Genomic DNA, 21447 nt, shown 5'->3' on the forward strand with positions numbered 1-21447 from the left:
GGAAGACCATCTGCTAGTGCTCAGGTCCAGGAGCCGGACCACTCCCAGGCCCTTGACCCAGGAGCCGAGAGAGAAACGTTCCAGGAGCAACCACTACATACTCCTGTAATGGAGAGAATTGTAAACACAAGGGATGCCAGAACCCTCATAGAGCTCAATCAATACAAGTACACCAATGTCCCGGTAGCCGAAGAGCACATGGCTAACCTCACAAGTGATGAACTAGCAGAAGCAATCAGACTATACAGAGAGGAGCAGACCCGCCTCCAAGAAGAGGCAGAACTAGAGGAGGAGCCGGAGGAGTCCGGGGACTCCTAACAATCAAAGAGGTCTATATTCGACCGCATTGGAGCCAAAGGAAAGAAAAACAAAAAAGACCAAGGCAAGAAAGAAGCGGAAGCTGCTAAACAGAGAAAGTTGGAAGAAGTCCGGGAGCAAATCAGGAATGAAGAAGAAGCAAAGCTCGAGCTAAAGATCCAAAAGATAATGCAATTAGAAGAAGAGAAGCTGTTGACCAAGTCTAGGAGCAAAAGATCCCGGAGAGACCCTACTCCGGAGCTAATTTCTGATGATGAAGAAGAAGAGAAGCAGAAGGACCTAAAAGACATGATCTATGAATTGCAGAGGAAGGTGGACAGAGACTCAGGAGTGGAGATTGGAGAAACACTCACTCCTTTCAGCCACTCCTTAGAAGCTATCCCCCGGCAGTGGAACTTGAAGCATTACAACTTCGACTCCTTCGATGGTCTGGGAGACCCGGAGGAGCACTTGAACTACTTTGAGCAGATAGCGCAGATATACTACTACAATGACTTAACGAAATCAAGGTTCTTCGCTTCAACCCTTAAGGGAGGGGCCCAGAGATGGTTCAGCAGAATCCCCTCCCGCAGCATCCACTCATGGAAAGAATTTCGAGCCTCTTTCCTTAGGAGATTTCGGGCGAACAAAACGCACGAAATGCACATGTGTCACCTGGAGACAATCCGGCAGCACGACAATGAATCCCTCTCTGCATACATGCGCCGGTTCCAGGAAGCAATCAATAAAGTTTCAAATCTGGATGAGAGGGAAGCTTTAAGCATCTTTAGAAGAAACCTGGACCCGGAGCACAACGAAAGGTATATTGTGGAGCTAATCAATAAGGAGCCGCAAAGTCTGGCAGCAGCTTATTCCATGGCTGCCAGATTCATTAAGGAAACAGATGTGCTCCAGGCAATGAGAATGACCCGGAATGGGGGGTCCAGAAGTAAAAACACTGATGACCGACCGAAAGGGGGTTACCATCAGGACAAGAAATTCAAGCAAAGCAACCAAAGCCAAGAAAGACAAGCAAACACGGTTTTCCAAAGACTTGGTCCTAAGCAGGAGGCGAACAGCGACCCAGGACCCGTGAAGCAAGCTCGGGAGCCGAAGCAGGAGCCGGACTGGACTCCTCTCAACATGACCCGGGAGGAAATCTTGAAAGAAGTCAAAGACAAGCCTTTCTATTATCCTCCGAAGCCGATGCAAACTCCTCCGGAGAGCAGGCCCTACAATAGGCAGTGTGATTATCAGGAAACCCATGGCCACAAGACAGAGAATTGCTTATCACTCAAGTACTTCATTGAGGACCAAGTGAAAAAGGGGAATATGAACAAGTACTTGGTTCGGGACAACAGCAGAGGGGAAGCGCAGAAGAAAGGAAAGAATGTAGTCAATGTGGTCCTAGGCGGATCCTACTCCCCACCCCGGAACCCGGACTTCGGCAAAGAAGTACTTTCAATCCAATCACTCCCAGACCTGGTGATATCCTTCAGCAGCAAGGACTACGAAGGAGTCAACCCTCATCACAATGCAGCTTTGGTTGTCACTCTAGACATTTTCGATAATGAAGTAAGAAGGATGCTCATAAACAATGGCTCTTCAGTAAACATCCTTTTCAAGCACACAGTGGATAGAATGCAGTTAGGAAACGTCCGCTTAAATGAATGTCGAGAAGACCCACTATATGGCTTCGGCCATAACTTAGTCCCGATCCAAGGAACTTTATATCTGCCAGTCATCTTTGGATCTGCTCCTAACCAAGTGACTCGTGTCATCAAGTTTTATGTGATCAGCGCTCCTTCCTCATACAACGGAATCATTGGCAGATCAGCTCTAACCATCATGCAAGCAATAACTTCAATCTCCCATCTCAAGATCAAGTTCCCAACCCCGACAGGAGTCAGGGAGATTAAAGGAGATTACGGAGTTGCTGAAACATGCTACAACCAGGGGTTAGTTATGGCAGAAACCCATCAAGACAACAAGAGGAAGGCTACGGTCCTTCGCAAGCAACAAAGCATGAAGAAGCACCGACCCCGGACAAGGGAAGAAGCAAGCAAAACAAGTCCAGAAGAACTGGAAAGCAACCAAGTCATGGTAGTGGATAAGACACATTGAGTCCTAGACCGACCTTGTCCTACCATGCAAGCAACCGAAGAACCTGAAAAAGTAAACAACTATCTAAAGAAGAACTCTGAAGCCCAGATTCATCAAATGATTTCAAACAAAGAACAAGCAAAAATTGAAGCAGCAGTCGAAACAGAAGAAGTCGAAGTAGATAAAAGCAATTCAAGCAAAAAAGTGAGGATTGGGTCAGGACTCGAGGAGTCCTTCAAGGAGAGATTAGTATCCCTGCTCCGGGGGTATAAAGATGTTTTTTCCTGGAGTTCAAGGGACATGCCAGGACTACATGAGTCCATAGCAATGCACAGCTTGGATGTTAACCCCAATAGGAAACCAGTAAAACAGAAGAGAAGAAACTTTGCTTCAGAGAGGCGAAGAGCAATTGATGAAGAAGTAGAAAAACTACTCAAGGCAGGAATCATCAAAGAAATCAAATATCCGGAGTGGCTAGCTAATGTGGTCATGGTTAAGAAGTCCAACGGCAAATGGAGAATGTGTGTAGACTACACTGACCTAAATGATGCATGCCCGAAGGACCCGTATCCTCTTCCAAACATTGATCAACTGATAGATGCCACCTCAGGACATGTAATGCTAAGTTTCATGGATGCCTTCTCCGGATACAACCAGATAAAGATGAACCCGAAGGACATCCCTAAGATAACATTCATAACTCACAGAGCAGTCTACGCTTATGTGATGCTACCCTTCGGCCTCACCAGCGCTGGATCCACTTACCAAAGAACTATGAACAAGATATTCAAGTCCCAGATTGGGAGAAATTTAGAGTGCTATGTCGATGACATGATTTCCAAATCAACAACTATACCAGGGCACGTGGAAGATCTGAAGGAATGCTTTGAAAATCTAAGAAAGAACCAACTCAAGCTAAACCCGGAGAAATGCACCTTCGGAGTAGGAGCAGGCAAGTTCCTAGGATTCATGATCAGTAACAGAGGCATAGAAGCCAATCTGGAGAAAATAAAAGCAATCTAGGAGATGAAAGCTCCCAGGACCGAAAAAGATGTGCAGAAGCTAGCAGGATCACTAGCTGCACTCAAGAGATTTGTCTCAAAACTAGCAGAGAGGTGCCTACCCTTCTTTGATTTACTCAAAGGAGCAACTAACAAGAAAGAGGTAAACTGGAATCCGGAGTGCCAGAAAGCATTCGAGGAAATCAAAAACTACCTCTCTCAGCCAACAGTCCTAACTAAAGCTAAGCCAGGAGAGCCTCTCTACTTATACTTATCAGCGGGAGCACAATCCGTAGGATCTGCCCTAATCAGGGAAGAGAATGGAACACAGCAACCAGTCTACTATGTAAGCCAGGTCTTAAAAGATGCAGAAACAAGATACCCAAGATTGGAGAAGTTCGCCTTCGCTTTGGTTACAACCTCAAGGAAACTCAGGCACTACTTCCAAGGGAGGGAAATCAGGATAGTCACAAATCAACCACTAAGGAAGATAATCTACAAGCCAGATATCTCGGGAAGACTTGTTAATTGGGCTGTGGAATTGAGCCAGTTCAATCTAAGCTTCATTCCCAGGACTACAATCAAAGCTCAAGCTCTTGCAGATTTCATAATCGAATGTAACTTCCCGAAAGAAGACCAACAAACAATGGACACGGATCAGGAGCCAAAAAAGGATATTAGCCCGGGAGCCTTGACCTTAAAGGTAGATGGTTCTTCAACAACCGAGAGGTCAGGAGCCGGACTCATTATCAGGAGCCCGGAAGGATTCAAGATCCAGACAGCTATATCCTTCAACTTCCCAGCAACAAACAATCAAACGGAATATGAGGCGTTGGTCGCAGGACTAAAGCTCTCCCGGACTCTAAGGATACAAGACTTGAAAATCTACAGCGACTCCCAAATAGTGGTCAAGCAAACAAATGGAGAATACATAGCAAAAGACCCTACTCTGGCGAAATACCAGGCACTGGTTCAGAGCTACTTAGCCTCAATCCCAAGCCACCAATTCATTCAGATATGCCGAGAAGAAAATAAAGAAGCGGATATCCTATCTAAATTAGTCTGGAATTCATCAGATCTGGACTGCTCAGTCTACTTCGAAGAACTCCACAAACCATCCATTGAATCTGGAGAGGTCTTGGAAATAGAAAGCACTCAAAATTGGATGACTCCATTCATAAACTACTTGGACAAAGGGGAGCTCCCAAAAGATAAAGGAAAAGCTCAAAGATTGAAAGCAAAACAGCCAAGTTCTTCCTCGAAAAAGGAGTACTCTACCGCAGGACCTTCTCATCTCCTATCCTGAAGTACATCGGCCCAGAAGAAGCAAAGTACTGCTTGACAGAAGTGCATGAAGGAATATATGGAGACCACATGTCTGCAAAAGCCCTAGCTCATAAGATCATAAGACAAGGCTACTACTGGCCAACAATTCATCAGGATGCAATAGAATTCGTCAAGAAGTGCAAGAAGTGCCAGCTCTTCAGCAATGTGTCCCGGATAAGCCCAGTCCTACCATCCTCAGTCCTGTCACCTATCCCCTTCGCTGTTTGGGGTATTGATATCATGGGACCCTTCCCTCGAGCAAAAGGAGACCTCAGGTACCTACTAGTCACTATCGATTACATGACAAAATGGGTTGAAGCAAAAGCAATGAGGACAATCAATCAGCAAGACTGCATAAAGTTTATGGACAATATTCTGATGAGGTTCGGGATACCACGAGTCCTAGTATCAAACAATGGGCCCCAATTCATTGGATCACAGTTCGAGTCCTACCTCCAGGAGCGCGGAATCAAGCACAAAAAATTATCAATAGCATATCCCCAAGGAAATGGCCAAGTAGAAGTAACGAATAGAATCCTGCTCCGAGGTATCGAGAAAAGACTCAAAGAAAGCAAATGTAAGTGGCCAGAAGAACTACCAAGCGTACTTTGGTCCTACAGGACAAGCCCAAGGACAAGCACAGGAGAAACTCCATTCAAACTAGCCTATGGAACAGAAGCAATGCTGCCTATTGAAGTGGGCTCTCCTTCACACAGAGCAATAAACTTTAAAGAAGAAGCAAACGAAGAAGGACTCAAAACAAACATGGAACTAATTGATGAGGTCCGGAACCAAGCTGTACAAAGGATGGAAAAATATAAGGAGAAAACAAGAGAGCACTTCAGTAAGAAGTCAAGAGTCAAAAACTTTCAAGTTGGAGACTTAGTCCTTCGAGACACTGAAGCATCAGATCCCACAAACACCGGAAAGTTAATGCCCAAATGGGAAGGACCATACAAGATCAAAGAAGTTCTCAGGCCAGGAACCTACAAGCTCTTGAACATGGATGACTCAGAAGTCCCAAACACTTGGCATGGACTAAGGCTAAGGGAATTCTACCAGTAGTAAAGCAAACAAAGCAACCAAAAAACTTGTAGCCAATATGGCAAGCAACCAAAATGTTTCTCCTTCTAAATTGTATGAATGATCAATGAAAAACTTTCTTTTTAACTTGCATATTTTTCAAAAAACAGCCACTAGTCCGGACAAGCTGTTAGTCAGGACTAGAGCAACCAGCTTTTACTTAGAATTAATTTTCTAACTAAAAGAAGCCACTAGTCCGGACAAGCTGTTAGTCAGGACTAGAGCAACCAACTTTTACTTAGATTAAATTTTCTAACTAAAAGCAACCACTAGTCCGGACAAGCTATTAGTCAGGACTAGAGCAATCAACTTTTACTTGGAATTAATTTCCTAACTAAAAGCACCCACTAGTCCGGACAAGCTATTAGTAAGGACTAGAGCAACCAACTTTCACTTAGAATTAATTTTCTAACTAAAAGCAGCCACTAGTCCGGACAAGCTGTTAGTCAGGACTAGAGCAACCAACTTTTACTTAGAATAAATTTTCTAACTAAAAGCAACCACTAGTCCGGACAAGCTATTAGTCAGGACTAGAGCAGCCAACTTTTACTTGGAATTAATTTCCTAACTAAAAGCACCCACTAGTCCGGACAAGCTATTAGTAAGGACTAGAGCAACCAACTTTCACTTAGAATTAATTTTCTAACTAAAAGCAGCCACTAGTCCGGACAAGCTGTTAGTCAGGACTAGAGCAACCAACTTTTACTTAGAATAAATTTTCTAACTAAAAGCAACCACTAGTCCGGACAAGCTATTAGTCAGGACTAGAGCAACCAACTTTTACATGGAATTAATTTCCTAACTAAAAGCACCCACTAGTCCGGACAAGCTATTAGTAAGGACTAGAGCAACCAACTTTCACTTAGAATTAATTTTCTAACTAAAAGCAACCACTAGTCCGGACAATCCATTAGTCAGGACTAGAGCAACCAACTTTCACTTAGAATTAATTTTCTAACTAAAAGCAACCACTAGTCCGGACAATCAATTAGTCAGGACTAGAGCAACCAACTTTTACTTAGAATTAAGTTTCTAACTAAAAGCAACCACTAGTCCGGACAATCAATTAGTCAGGACTAGAGCAACCAACTTTTACTTAGAATTAATTTTCTAACTAAAAGCAACCACTAGTCCGGACAATCAATTAGTCAGGACTAGAGCAACCAACTTTTACTTAGAATTAATTTTCTAACTAAAAGCAACCACTAGTCCGGACAATCAGTTAGTCAGGAATAGAGCAACCACCTTTCACTTAGAATTAATTTTCTAACTAAAAGCAACCACTAGTCTGGACAAGATGATTAGTCAGGACTAACCAGCAAAATTATACTTGGAAAAATATTCTAAGGCATAAACAAACTACAGAAACAGACTAAAATAACAGCAAGGAAAACATTCATTACAAATTCACCGGCCTCAAACGAGCCCGGAACAAAGTACAAAAAATATTACAAGAACCAAATATTATCAAGTCTTAAATCAGTAGCAATTTTACAAATCAAATATAGATCAGGACTCCGAAGCATTAGGAGGCAGAAAACTGGGGCAAAGGCCGTCGAACGGCTCCGGTTCACCTAGTCCAAGCTCAATATCTTCCTTGGTTTTGATAAACTCAGAGACGAAACTATCCCAATCAGCCTCCGGATTCGTCTTGATATGCCTTTCAGCAATCAACCAGCAGCGAGCTATCTCCGGAACACCAGCATTGGCAAGGGCTCTATCGTACTCCTCGGACCTTTTAAACTCAGCAACAACTTCAGACTCCGGACGCAAAGCGGACATCTGCTTCCGGAGCTCAGCTAACTCTGACTTTAATTCGGAAGCCTCCTTTTCAGTATTTTCCGCCCGGATTGTTACCTCATTCAGGTGCTTATTCAGTCCGGAGAGGGAATTGTCTTTCACAATTATCTGGTCCCGGAGCTGACTAATCTCTGAGTCCTTATCAGTAATGGTACTCCGGGAGATTTTAAGTTCATTGTAGGCCAGAGAAGCTGATCCGGCCATATAACCGCCAAGCTGCAAAAAATGGAAAACTCAGAAAAATATTCTAAGGCAAATCAAGGCAAGAAACAAGAACAGAAAGAAAATACCTGACCCCAGAGCCGGGAACACTCCTTCATTGTGGCATCGAATCCGGACTCATTCATCTTACTCCACTGAGGTTGAGTCGGAATCCCAGCCATGAAGCGAGCCACCTTCTCCTCCAGCCCCGGACCATCTTCATCCGGACTATCAACATCAACTGCTTTCCCTTTGACAGCCCCGGACCCAGAGCCAGCTTCATAGTTTTCACCCCTAGGAGGTTTCGACCCAAGAGTCCGGAGCCTCTTCCTCCTCCGCCCAGAATCAGCACCCGGAACCTCCCCAATAGGACCTAGATCCTCAAGATTGTCAAACTCATTACCCATATCCAACTCAACATTATGCTCCGGAGTGGATTGGGTCACATTAACTTCAGGCTCCGGATTGGGGACGGCATTGCTCTGTGATCCCTCCTCGGCTGAGGCGTTCGATCCAGAGCCACCAGCAGCATTCTTCTTTGGCAACTTGAACGCCTTGCCCAGACCTTTCAGAGCGTCACTGTAAGCGGAGGACGATATGTTCGGATTATAATGTGGCAAACCTGCAGGAAACAAACAAAAAACACAAGTCAAAAACAAGAAGCAAAAACAAAGGGGAGCAGATAAGAAACATCTAAAAGGTCCGGACAAGAAAGAAAACTACTTACAGCCCAGCCTATGCAGAGTTCTATGATTCATAAAGGTGTCTCGGGTCATCTGGAAACCCAGACATTCATAAAATGCAAAAATTAACCAGAGAGCATCACCCCGGAGCACATCCCTGCGGAAGCGAGTCCAGACTCCTTCCGAAGCTATATGGGGTAGATAGTGCAAGTCCAAACCCCGGAGCATGATCAACTCCCCATTCCAAAACTTCAGCGAAGATTGCTGAATAACGGGTCTATAAGAGCCACCGTATCCACACTCCGGAGCCCGGAACCGAAGCTCGCATAACGGGAACTGGGTAGACCGGACTAAATGAAAGATGTGATGCCACAGCTTGAACGTGGGCTGAACTTTAAATTGATTGCAAGTGGCAATAAACCATGTCATCCACTTTATTTCATTAGGTGTTATCTGCATTGGAGAAATCTTGTACACATATTTGCACAAATATTTTAGAAACAAATGTCAGTGCGGATTCCATCCAGACCGGAGATGCTCCAACCATACAGGAACGAAGCGATCAGCCGGCCTATGATGAGCCCTCTCGTCCGGAGTCGGCCACCTCCACTCGATCCGGCGATCCAACTGAAAAGCAGCCCGGACCGCCGAATCCTTGGCTTCATTATCTAGCCCAGAATACTCATCCATCAACTCATAGTGCTCCTTAGCCCCTATGATGTTCGCAAACTTCCTATCAAAAGCTTCCCTATCATAGGGCCCCGGGCCAGCATTCTCCTGCCTAGCATATCCGGACCTAATGCTCCTAAAATAAAAACTGTTTTCTATATCCTCGCTCTTAGTAACAAAATAACCAAGATTCCCCACCCACAAACCCTCCGGACTACAGGGTACCTTTCTTGAAGATATTTTAGCAACTGTAAGCTTCGTTATTGCCTTAGAATCCGAAGTGGAAGCCCTCTTCCCCATCTCAACCCGTTCAGAATCAGCAGAAGACTCAGAATCCGAACTAGATGGCCCCGGATAACAAGTTATGAAGGCCTTGGCAAGAGCTTTAGTCCGGACCATAAACCTAAAACAAGTTACAAAGGTTAGTCTATAACTCCTACAGTTTATTTATCTTTGAAGCTATATGGTCCGGACTACCCTATGATTCAATTTTATTACAAGTCAAAATCAGACAGTCCAGAGACCCAACCAAAATATAAAACTAAACGTCTTCTCCAGACTGGAAACCCCCGAACCCAAACAAACAACCCTAGCCTGTTACTACGAACTTAGATATCAAAACAACTCAAAAACAACAACCAATTACAAACTCAAAACCTAGCTTATTAGTCCGGACTAAGTACCCAAGTCCGGACCCTAACAGAAAACCCTAATTCCAGAAACACTATCATTACAGGATCAAACACCAAAATATAGACAAAAACATATATATACACACATATATACAGATATACAAGATAATCAAAAGAAGAACTAAACACAACATCATACAAAAACTATAGCAGAAACACCAAACCCAGTCGAACAGCAAACTAAAATAAAGAAAAGAGGAGGAAGAAACTTACAAATGAAGAGATTACGGAGAAATTGGGGAAGACCGGACAACGGCGGCGTACCAGCAAGAAATCCCGACGGAAAAAATTCAGAGAAAAGAGAGAAAATTGAGAAGAGAAGATGCAGAAGAGTAAAAACTAAAGAAAGAGGGCAGCCCCTCCTTTTATAAAGCCAGTGAAAAAACTAAGCAGCCACACAACGTGGCACGATCATAGCCGCCCATCACGAGCGGTCATTATTGGAGAGTCATTACTACAGCACGTCTTTTGAAAAAGAAAACTGTAACAATTCAAATAATTGGGGGGAAATTCCCCAAAACCGTTTCAACTTCCAGGACCGGACTATGCAACTCAAGTTAATCCGGACTGGGGACAAGAAAAGCTCAACTCCTGCTAAGGACAACCACCTTAGTCCTGATTCGCCGAACTCAACGAACTCCGGACTGGAGGCAAGGAAAACCTCAACTCCTGCTAAGGACAACCACCTTAGTCCTGATTCGCCGAACTCAACGAACTCCGGACTGGGGGGCAAGAAAAGCTTAACTCCTGCTAAGGACAACCACCTTAGTCCTGATTCGCCGAACTCAACGAACTCCGGACTGGAGGCAAGGAAAACCTCAACTCCTGCTAAGGACAACCACCTTAGTCCTGATTCGCCGAACTCAACGAACTCCGGACTGGGGGGCAAGAAAAGCTTAACTCCTACTAAGGACAACCACCTTAGTCCTGATTCTCCGAACTCAACGAACTCCGGACTGGGGGCAAGAAAAAGCTCAACTCCTGCTAAGGACAACCACCTTAGTCCTGATTCGCCGAACTCAACGAACTCCGGACTGGGGGCAAGAAAAGCTCAACTCCTGCTAAGGACAACCACCTTAGTCCTGATTCGCCGAACTCAACAAACTCCGGACTGGGGGCAAGAAAAAGCTCAACTCCTGCTAAGGACAACCACCTTAGTCCTGATTCACCGAACTCAACGAACTCCGGACTGGGGGGCAAGAAAAGCTCAACTCCTGCTAAGGACAACCACCTTAGTCCTGATTCGCCGAACTCAACGAACTCCGAACTGGGGGCAAGGAAAATTCAACTCCTTCCAACAAAACAATAAGAAACTCATGTTCTAAAACAAACCCAAAAACACTCCCCCATCCAGAAAATCTGCATAAGGGAGTGGGGGGCACATGATAGTACATATGGCTCCTGTTAGACCTACTCTAAGCTCCTAACCAAACAGCTCCTGGGAGGCCTACTCCTAAGCTCCTAACTCCATACAGCTCCTGTGAGGCCTACTCCTAAGCTCCTAACTCCATACAGCTCCTGGGATGCCTACTTCTAGGCCCATAACTCCACGCAGCTCCTGGAAGGAGTAGTCCCGCACACTACCACTCCTGACCAGCTCAGTCCCGCAAGCGGAACCTTGATAAATCCCAACACGTGAGATGTTGGCCCAAGCACGTGACGGGGACAACTGTCACACATCAATCATGGGAATAATCAGGGCACGTGTCAGAGGATCCTCAGAACATTCCTCGACCAGTCCCGCGCTGACACGTGTAAAGCATCCACTCCAGCCAGGTGCCCTCCGCTCCCAGAATTAATGGTTACGATTCAAAGGTACCAACCCCAAAACCCTACCCTTGAGCTATAAATAGCCCAAGAAGGTGAGGTTTTGGGGTTAATCATTCTTTCACACTCATATACACACACAGCCACCGTACATTCATATTCATCCTCATCTTCCCAAAAAGCTAGTTCTTACTCTCACGCCGGAGGCGCCGCGGGACTCCAACCCCCCTTCCGGTGTTGTTTTGTAGGAACCCAACCACAGCTACACCTCTACAGCGGCGAAGGATCCAGGACGGCGTCGAAGGAGCAGCCCCGCCACCAGGAGTTATCAGGCATAACCCTCTACTTAAACGAAAGTCTTATAACTTGGTTATCTCAAAAGCAGAGGTCATGGTAGCAACTGCAGCTGCATGTCAAGCAATTTGGTTGCAAAATCTACTTACTCAAATCATAGGTGAGAGTACTTGTCCAGTGGTGATGTATCTTGACAACAAATCAGCTATTGACTTGGCTAAGAATCCTGTATTCCACGGTAGAAGTAAACACATAGACATTCGCTATCACTTCATACGCGAATGTGTTGAAAAATGGGAGATCACAGTGAAGCATGTGCGCACTGATATGCAGCAAGCTGATGTTCTCACAAAGGCTCTGGCAGTGGTTAAATTTGAGAAGATGTGTAAGCTACTTGGAATAATAGATTTACACGAGCAAGTTTATATTACACGGGAATTTGTTGGTCTTAATCTAAACTTTATTATTAATTATGTTTTAGTTTATGTTTATTTAGTTGGCATTAATCGAGTCTTCAGCTATCAGGTTATGCTTAACAGTAGTTGCATGCGACTAGGAAAATAGTGGAATAAATTTAGTAGTCAGAGAGTTATTAGAATATAATTTAGTTTACTTCCTATTTTCTAGCCACTTCCTGATGTAAGTTAGTCTATATAGTTGTATTGTTTTCATCGAATAAAATTCAATGCTTTCAGAATAACTCCGTTTGTTTTGTTCAGTTTAATAGTAAACACTTGTGCATATATATCAGATTATTCAACAATATTATGCATTACATAATGCACCAAATAAAGTTCATGATCATGAGAATTAGCTTTCATATAAGTTGGTATAAAAGTAGTAGGTTTGGCTCTTTTTTATTAGTTACATACTTTTGTACTTGTATAGTATACTATACACATTAGCAAGACGATGAGACAAAAGTAAGTGATTCATCTGTTGGGATTAAAATTTAATAAAATCTATAGTACTTAAAAGAAATGTATGAGCAAAAAGAAGACTTATGTCTCAATTGTTGTGACTGGACTACATTATACATGAGGTGGAGGGATCAACCCCTTCTTCAACAACAAAATATTATTAGAGGGGCTACCGGTACTGGTCCCTTTAGTGGGTTTGCCTTCTAATAGGCTTGCAATTTCACCACTTACTTTGGACGGGTGTTCTTATTCTAACTTGTGTAATTTAAGATAATTTGTTCGATTTAAAAGTTGGTTGGTGGCATTTGTGGGGAAATATTGAGCTAGATCTTGTATATTCATTCTTGTAAAGTGGAAGCGGGGGTAGCATCCTCATAACACTACAAAAAAATGGTCATTTACTACTAACAACATTACAAGAAAAAAGGCTAAATTCGACCGAAAAATTCAGTCAAATTTAACTTAATTCGATCGCGCGCGATTGAGTTTAACTAAATTCGACCGATCTTGAATCGGTTGGAATAAAGAGAGTCAAATTTAGGAGTTCGGTCGTATTTAACTAAATTCGACCTGTTAATTATGACCGGATATTTACAACTGCTTAAATTCAACCGAAAAAATTTGAACGAGGGCAGTTGAATTTAATTTTTCACCTAAAATTTGAAAATCCCGCCCAAATAATTATGTATTTTGAAAAAAAATTAAAATACCGCCCAAACAATAAAAAATTTCAAATTTTTTTAAAAATACCGCCAAAATATTAAATTCAGCCCTATGCAATCGAAAATTAATTTCAAGTATTCTTGGTTGTAACATAAATTCTACCGAATTCGATCAATTTCAACTAGCACCGGATTTAGAAAAAAATATAGCATAATGCTTCTCAATTTCATTTTATAATTTCAACCTAACCAAACTAGAATATCTCCAGATTAAAAAAAATATATATTGCAGAATCCTTCTCAATTTCATTTTATAATTTCAACCTAACCAAATTAAAACATCTTGGAAGGTATCATTTCAACAACCACAGTTCTACACAATATTATCGGCAACTAATACAACACAAATGTATAAAAAGACAAGGTCAACAAACAGATTTAATAGCTCAAAAAATCCGATAATTATTGTTACAATATACTAAAATCATCTCTTTTTCCATCCAAGCATTGCATCAAACGTCGTGGACGCTAAGATAATTTTACGATTAGAACAAAATAAAAACGCCAGAAAACCAACCACTTCATCCATAACAATCGGGAAAAACAACATAAATCAGAGATAAATCGGCTTTGGGCATAATCTCAGAACATCACTCATATCAGAGAAGCCAAGAACTCAATAAATGAGCCTATATGAATCTCCGGTGCTTCTCCAGCCTGGTGAAATCATCGAGGACAGACGGAACAGGTGGATTGACAAGTTTCAAATGCTTTTTGAGTTCCTTGTAAGACAAGAATTTATCTCGCTCTCCTCGATCTGGTTGCTTAGGCTTTTCCCAAACTTCATGCTTTTTAGAGAGATTTGAGAGAGAGAGTCAGAGATATTTGTGTGAGAGAGAAAGAGACTAAGAGATATTTGAGAGAGAGTGAGACTGAGAGAGATTGTAGAGGGCAGAGACTGAGAGTGGTTTGAGAGATATTAAAGGAATGAGACACAGGGAATGAATGTGTAGTTAAAATCAAAGTATTAAGCGAGTGTAGGATATATAATAAGAGGAATGCGTAGAAGTGTGGGTTAGGAATATTCTTCTTTTGTTTTACCAAATTTAAAAATTAACAATATCTCCTAGTCTCACTGTTATATCCCTTTCTTTTTCTAGGCGAGTATAATGTGGAATATGCCACTTATATATCCATACTAATTTAAATCCCGTGCGATGCATGATTTCCGTTAATATTTAATTTTTTTATTTATCCTGTCATATTATAATTTTAAAATTATTTACATAAATATGTAATAATAATAAATTTATAAAAAAATAATAGAATAACCTATGTTCATAGTTTAGTAGGATAAATATACTATAACTAGTAGTTTAACAATTTAGTAGTTTAGCGGTTATATAAAAACTATTTATTTTTTTAATTTTTTTAATAATAGGATAGGTTGTGGTTATAGTTTAGTAGAGTAAGTAGACTGCGTGTGTAGTAGTTTAATAGTTAGTAGTTTAACGGATATCTAACACTATTTATTTATTTTTTTAATAACCAAAATTAGGGGATAACCGTTGAACCAAGTTAGTCATATAACAAAAGTTTCAGATCAAAATAATTATATTTGGTGTACCATTTTAAAAGTCAATCATCAGTTTAACTAGTACAACTAACTAGCATCAATTTTATTTTTTAAACAAATAAAGAAATTTGAAAATTTTTATAGCGCATAATTTATTATTTCAAGATCTAAATTTTATTCTCTCCCATATTTATAATTTTAAAATATTCAAAAACATTTAAATAAATTTTTTATTCAAAATTAAAATTCCAAAAATTCCAAATCACAACCGTACCGATGTCAAGATTCATATGTATTAGTGATATGACAAAATTTACAGAAAAAGTTAAATTTATATTGTTTGCTATTTTAACAATCAACTAGTGTTTTGACTAGTACTTTTAACTAGTGTTTAGTCCCAATAAATTTCAAACAGGATGAGTAAGAAAATATCTATGTTTGGATTCTTTTGACTAGTACAACTACCTAGTGTATGGTCATGAATTGGTGTTTCGATTTCTTTAAAAATACTTTTCATCGATCCAATCGTACCGATGTCAATAGATATACATATTATTGATATAAACAAAGTTTCAAATAAAAACAATTTTATATGGTTTCCCATTTTAAAAGTCAAGCATAAGTTTAACTAGTACAACTAACTAGTGTTTAGCCCTAAACTGGTGTTTTGTTTTTTCTAAAAATATTTTTCATCGATCCAACCATATGGATGTCAATAATTATACATATTAGTGATATAAAAAAAAATTCAGATCAAAACAATTTTATTTGGTATGCCCTTTTAAAAGCCAAGCATCAGGTTGACTAGTACAACTACCTAGTGTTTGGTCATGAATTTGTGTTTCGATTTCTTTAAAATTATTTCTTATCGATCAAATTGTACGGATGTCAATAGATATATATATATATATATTAGTGATATAACCAAACTTTCAAATCAAATTTTTTTTATTTGGTTTTCTATTTTAAAAGTCAAGCATGAGTTTGACTAGTACAACTACCTAGTGTTTGGTCATGAATTGGTGTTTCGATTTCTTTAAAAATATTTTTCATTGATCCAACCATATGGATGTCAATATATATATATATATATATATATATATATATATATATATATATATATATATATTAGCGATATAACCAAAGTTTCAAATTAAAATAATTTTATTTGGTTTTCCATTTTAAAAGTCAACCATGGGTTTGACTAGTACAATTAACTAGTGTTTAGTTCTGAATTGGTGTTTCGATTTTTTTAAAAATATTTTCATCGATCCAACCGTACGGATATGAATAAATATATATATTAGTGATATAACGAAAATTTCAGATCTAAACAATTTTATTTGGTTTACCCTTTTAAAAATCATGCATCAGGTTGAGTAGCACAACTAACCAGCATTAGTTTTCTTTTTTTAACAAGAATTTGAAAATTCTTTTAGCGCACAATTTATATGTTCAAGTACTAATTTTTTTTAGTTGGATAACTTTTTTTCTCTCCCGTATTCATAATTTCAAAATATTCCCTAACATTTAAATAAGTTTTTTTATTAGAAATTAAAATTCTGAAAAATCCTAAATACAACAGAATTCCATAAAAATATAACTTCAAAAAGGGCGGGAAATTTCCCTCATATTTTTTCAAAAAATTTATAAGTATGAGTAATTTTCCCGCCATTTTTAAATATAAAATTTGACCAAAATTGGTTGAATTTAGGAGTGCCAAATAAATTATTTTGCGGGAAAATTTCCTCTACATTTTCATTGGGCTAAACTCGACTGAAAATTTATTTTTTGTCGAATTTCGGGGCTAAATTTGACTAAAAAAATTTTTGGTCGAATTTAGCGGCCAAATTCGACCAGTTTTATTTCGACCGTTTTAGTTCAATCTTTTTCAGTTAAAATTGCTTGTAAATAATGTTAGATATATTTGTGATGTCATGTCTAATCTGAACTTATTATCATAACGTAACTGGAAACCAAAATTTACTGAAGATAGGAAGTTATCAAAACTTAAGCCATCAGGACTTACATCAGAACTTAAGTGCCGATACACTTCAGGGATGAAAAACTGTAATAACCCCAAAAATTTTGGACTTTTTGTAACCCTTATGAATAGTGATTTTGCTGATTATGCTTAATAAGAAAACTTTTCATGCCACACTTTGTAGAGGTTCTTTTATTGTTATTCTGAGATCTTATTAGTACTCTATATGGTATATAAGTGTATGTAAAGATCGTCAGAATCCAAATTCGAAACACTTTGATTTTTCCCGAAAATTCACCAGATACCGAAAGAATTGAGTATAAGGTAACATGATTAAGAGGATTTAAATTCAAGGAGTATAAGAGAGGATCATAAAAGGAATATAATGTATTGAGAAAGGTTAAGGAAACCCAAGTAATATGATCCCGGGTATGATCCCTCAAACGATAAACGAGAACGAAAGTTAAGCGAACCGTATAACAGATCAGTGGTCATTAGCCAAGTAATTAGGAGTTAATCAAAGAGGTTAGTGATGATGATGTCATCACACCAACAAGAAGAGGACAAGTGTGAGAAGATGACATAGGAAGATGACATAAGCATGACCAAAAAGGGATGGAAGTGTTGGTTGATTATAAACCACACAAAATTTACCATGGTAACAATTCAATTAATCACAAAAATCAAAAGCAACCAAAACAGACACATTTTCTTCTTCCCCCATTTTTTTTGCCTCGGCTTTTTGAAGAAAAGCAAAGAAGAAAATTCCAAAACCGAAGCTCCACTTAATCATAATTCAAGAGGTTTGTTTCTTTAGCTTCCATAATTCATAACTTAAATGAGCCATGAGTTTAAGCTCAAGATTCCATGTTAAACATAGCTAATCAATTCATCAAAGTTCTAGGTGAATAGTGTTTTAAAGAAACTAACTTTGTGTTTTCTTATGTTTTCTTCAAGATCCAAGCTTGGTAGAGATAGTTAGTGGTTATTTAAGGCTTCCTAAGTGATTCTCCACTCTCCAAGGAAGGTATAACTTCTCAAACCCTTAGTCTTAAGTTTTGTTGGTTTGGATTTCATAATTTTTAGATGATGGGTTAGTGTAATGGGTGTGTACTCATGTTTAGAGCTTTGTTTAGTAAGAGGTTTTGTTGATTTTGGAGTTAGGAGTGATACTTGTTGGATTTGATGTTCTTGGTCACATTTTGACTTGGTTTAGATGAATAAGTTGAGATCTTGGGTTATAGTTAAATGATCTTGTATTGTGGTTGAATGATGGTGGAATGGTGTTGATTGGTGGTGGTTTGATGTTGAATTGATTTGGTAAAAATTTGGGAAGCTCGAAGTTATAGCCATCGTAATGCCCAATTTTCATTAAACTATTTTGTGCTTAACTTTTGCACCCGAACAATCACTTCCATGAACTGACCATTACCATGTTTAGATAGTTCATGTTACGAGCTTCGTTTTGATATGTGGTTCACTTGAATCCGATGTACGGTTTAGGAGAAACGACTGTTTTAAGTAACGGCGTTTCGCGAACGATTCATTACGCCTCGCCTTACTTTGAAACCTTGGTTAAGGCCCTTAATTGACTAATTGGAGTATGAAACAATTATGTAAAGTGGATTAGGCAGTTGGTAGGGTGCTCGCGAAAGAATCGCCTTAAAAATGGTGGAACCGAGGGTACGCGAGCGACTTAAGTGATTCATTAAGCGCAAAAGAGAGCGTTAGAGTCTAATTGGTTAAAGTCTAGATTCTTAAGCGACTTTGGTTTAATTCCAACTTATATGTTGTTTATAGGTTACCGGACTCATCCCGGGCCTTTTACCACCCCCCAGTCGCTCAGGCAAGTTTTTCTACCTGTTATACTGTTGTTGTGATGTATATATGCATATGCATTATCTTGTGATAAGTGCATGATTATTATTACCAAATCTTGTGATATATTGGAGCATGCTGATATGGTATATATGCATGCCTGTTTCGTAATCTTGATATCTAATTGTTGATTCAAATGCTTATAAATTGCATAATACATATGCTAGAGATAAGCAGTAGTTGCGTATACCCTTAGTATAAGGGACCCAAAGGTGAACATTTTCTAAACCGGGAGTCGATGTTCCCGAGTATAATATATATATATATTTATATATATAGATATAGTTTTCAAAACTATTAATCGAATAAGGTTTATTCGATAACTTTATTTTATTTAATAAATATTATTTTGAATATTTATTCGAGGACTTATGACTCCGCTTCTTTTATTAAATAATATTCTTTATTTTATTAAAGAATAATATTTCGATAATCAAACTTATTTTCGATTATTCAAATAAAGATCGCACTTTCGTATAAGTATATCTTTGGTTATTTATTATTCATTTCAAGTATGAGTCTTAAAACTTCTACTTCAATTATTTTCATAAGGATTACCCTTATGGGAATATTATTTAAATAATAATATTCAGATATTTTCTAATATATTGGGACTGATTTATTTTATTAAATCAGCATTACTCCAAACATTCTTAAAAATGTTTTCGAGTCTTCAAAATGTTTTTTTAAAAGTTAGGGCGGATCCCAAAACTCATTTTTATATTTAAGATCCTCCTTTCGAAGGAGATTTAAATACTCGCTCAAAACCTGAGGGATCCAGCTCTGTGGTGTATTTTATATTCGCAACGAGGTTGCTGTTTTGATAAATGAATTGATTACTTACCCAACATTCGGGAAGTAAGTCCATCTAATTGAGTCGGCATAAGCGACAGGACGGGGTACGGTCTATCAAAGTGTAAGTGGCTGGGTGGCAGCCCATCAACGCGTAAGAGGCCGGGTGGCGGTCCAGCACAAGGTCCTAATGAGGCCAGGGTGATGACCGGTGGGAGATTCATCCATCTACTAGAAGAAAAGGTTACTTATTGGTATCTTTGCCTGATCAGCAAGATATCGGGTTTATGCCAAGGTTTTCTCCTTTCCAAATTCATTGGATATTACAACTCTGTTTTTAATTTTCATAACAGAGGTTTTCAAGGAGTGTATAAAATGTATATATATATATAGGTGTATATATATATATCGGAACTTAATGAAGTATCTCGTAACTTCATTATTTATAATGATATTTCAAAGATTGAATCTATTCAAATCTTATCTTGTAGTCTCATCTATGTGATGAACTTGTGAAACGGATTATACCTTGAACGGTGGTAGTTCAAGTAGTATTCGGAAAAGATATAAGTATATTGGATTATCTTCTAACTTCATCTTTTCAACTTATATCTAGTTAATGATCATCTTATGAATGACAAAGGTTTTCAGAAAAATGTTGAGACAAGGTTAGATATATGAGATCACCTTGCAACGATATTTTTATACACTTATAAACTGGAACTCTGTGTATATTATACATGTTAGAGGATTTCAAATATTGTGAAAAGTATATATGTATATAATACTGAATATTTTGTGACTTGGTCACGTTAAGATATCAACTTGGTTCATTTCTTTTTGACCAAGACTTTCATGAGTACTATGAGAATGCTCATAAATTGTTAATTATTATACATATTATTTCGGTGGGCTTGTTGCTCACCCTTGCTTTCTTCTTTCATTACACAACAATAGATAGACAAGATGAACAGGACCAAGCTCCCAATTCGCGAGCGGATAGGAAATATTCCGCAGTTTCCTATAGGTGTTGATGTCTTTGTAGCTGAGGTAGGAACTACCAATAGGCTAGGCTTTCAACTTTTGATGTACCAAACTTATGTATCTTTATGAATTGTAATAATGGCAAAGAAATGTAAATTTATTCAGAAACCCTTTTAAGGTGTAATGGCATATAATTGTGGAATAAAATGACTCGTGTTATTTTTGGATATTCATCTCTGAGACTATAACTTGTGGTGTGTGTGTTTATTATGGGGTCACAGTACAGAGTAGTTGATTGTTTATTAAGATTGGGTGTTATTAAGGGAAATGGAACTCGTGACAACCCGGATCCCCGACCCCGGATTTGGGGGTGTTACAAAAATGGTATCAGAGCTAAGCGTTAGAAACCTCAGAGATGAAGTGACGTTAAAATAATAAGTTCACTAAGATAAATAAGAACTCTTGCCAAGTTCATAGTCGGACTACCTAACCTAGTACTGACAGTTAAAACCCTTATGGGAACCCTTATAAATATCATGATAGAAGCGTAGTTCGTTATCGTATATGGTAGCGGGACTCCGAACCCTGAGGTTGAGGAGCAACAACGCGATGATGTTTTATTAGTTATTGGAGATCAGATTGTGGATCCGATAGAGCGTCCTAACGCAGGACCGGATGATGTTCATATTCAGGATGTAGCGGTTGATGATGTTATCCTAGAAGGGATTGTTGCTG

The 21447-nt window shown here is 39.2% G+C and overlaps 2 protein-coding genes across 2 annotated transcripts; both read left to right on the plus strand.

Moving 5' to 3' along the window:
* The first annotated feature begins 486 nt into the window (after positions 1–486).
* On the plus strand, positions 487–2421 carry LOC141714030 (uncharacterized). The gene is made up of 2 exons (XM_074517578.1): positions 487–827; positions 930–2421. Exons 1-2 carry the CDS (start codon positions 487–489, stop codon positions 2419–2421), a joined length of 1833 nt encoding a protein of 610 aa, XP_074373679.1.
* A 24-nt stretch (positions 2422–2445) lies between these two features.
* Positions 2446–4707, plus strand: LOC141714031 (uncharacterized). Its single transcript, XM_074517579.1, has 2 exons — positions 2446–2838; positions 3460–4707. Exons 1-2 carry the CDS (start codon positions 2446–2448, stop codon positions 4705–4707), a joined length of 1641 nt encoding a protein of 546 aa, XP_074373680.1.
* Positions 4708–21447: the final 16740 nt, after the last annotated feature.

The sequence above is a fragment of the Apium graveolens genome, chromosome 3 (assembly GCF_009905375.1).
Source record: "Apium graveolens cultivar Ventura chromosome 3, ASM990537v1, whole genome shotgun sequence".
Classification (NCBI taxonomy): domain Eukaryota; kingdom Viridiplantae; phylum Streptophyta; class Magnoliopsida; order Apiales; family Apiaceae; genus Apium; species Apium graveolens.

Coding starts and splice junctions, on each gene's coding strand:
- LOC141714030 (XM_074517578.1), top strand. CDS start 487: ATGCAATTAGAAGAAGAGAAGCTGTTGACCAAGTCTAGGAGCAAAAGA. Junction 828..929: donor AATGACTTAACGAAATCAAG/GTTCTTCGCTTC, acceptor CTCTTTCCTTAG/GAGATTTCGGGCGAACAAAA.
- LOC141714031 (XM_074517579.1), top strand. CDS start 2,446: ATGCAAGCAACCGAAGAACCTGAAAAAGTAAACAACTATCTAAAGAAG. Junction 2,839..3,459: donor AAGTAGAAAAACTACTCAAG/GCAGGAATCATC, acceptor AAAGATGTGCAG/AAGCTAGCAGGATCACTAGC.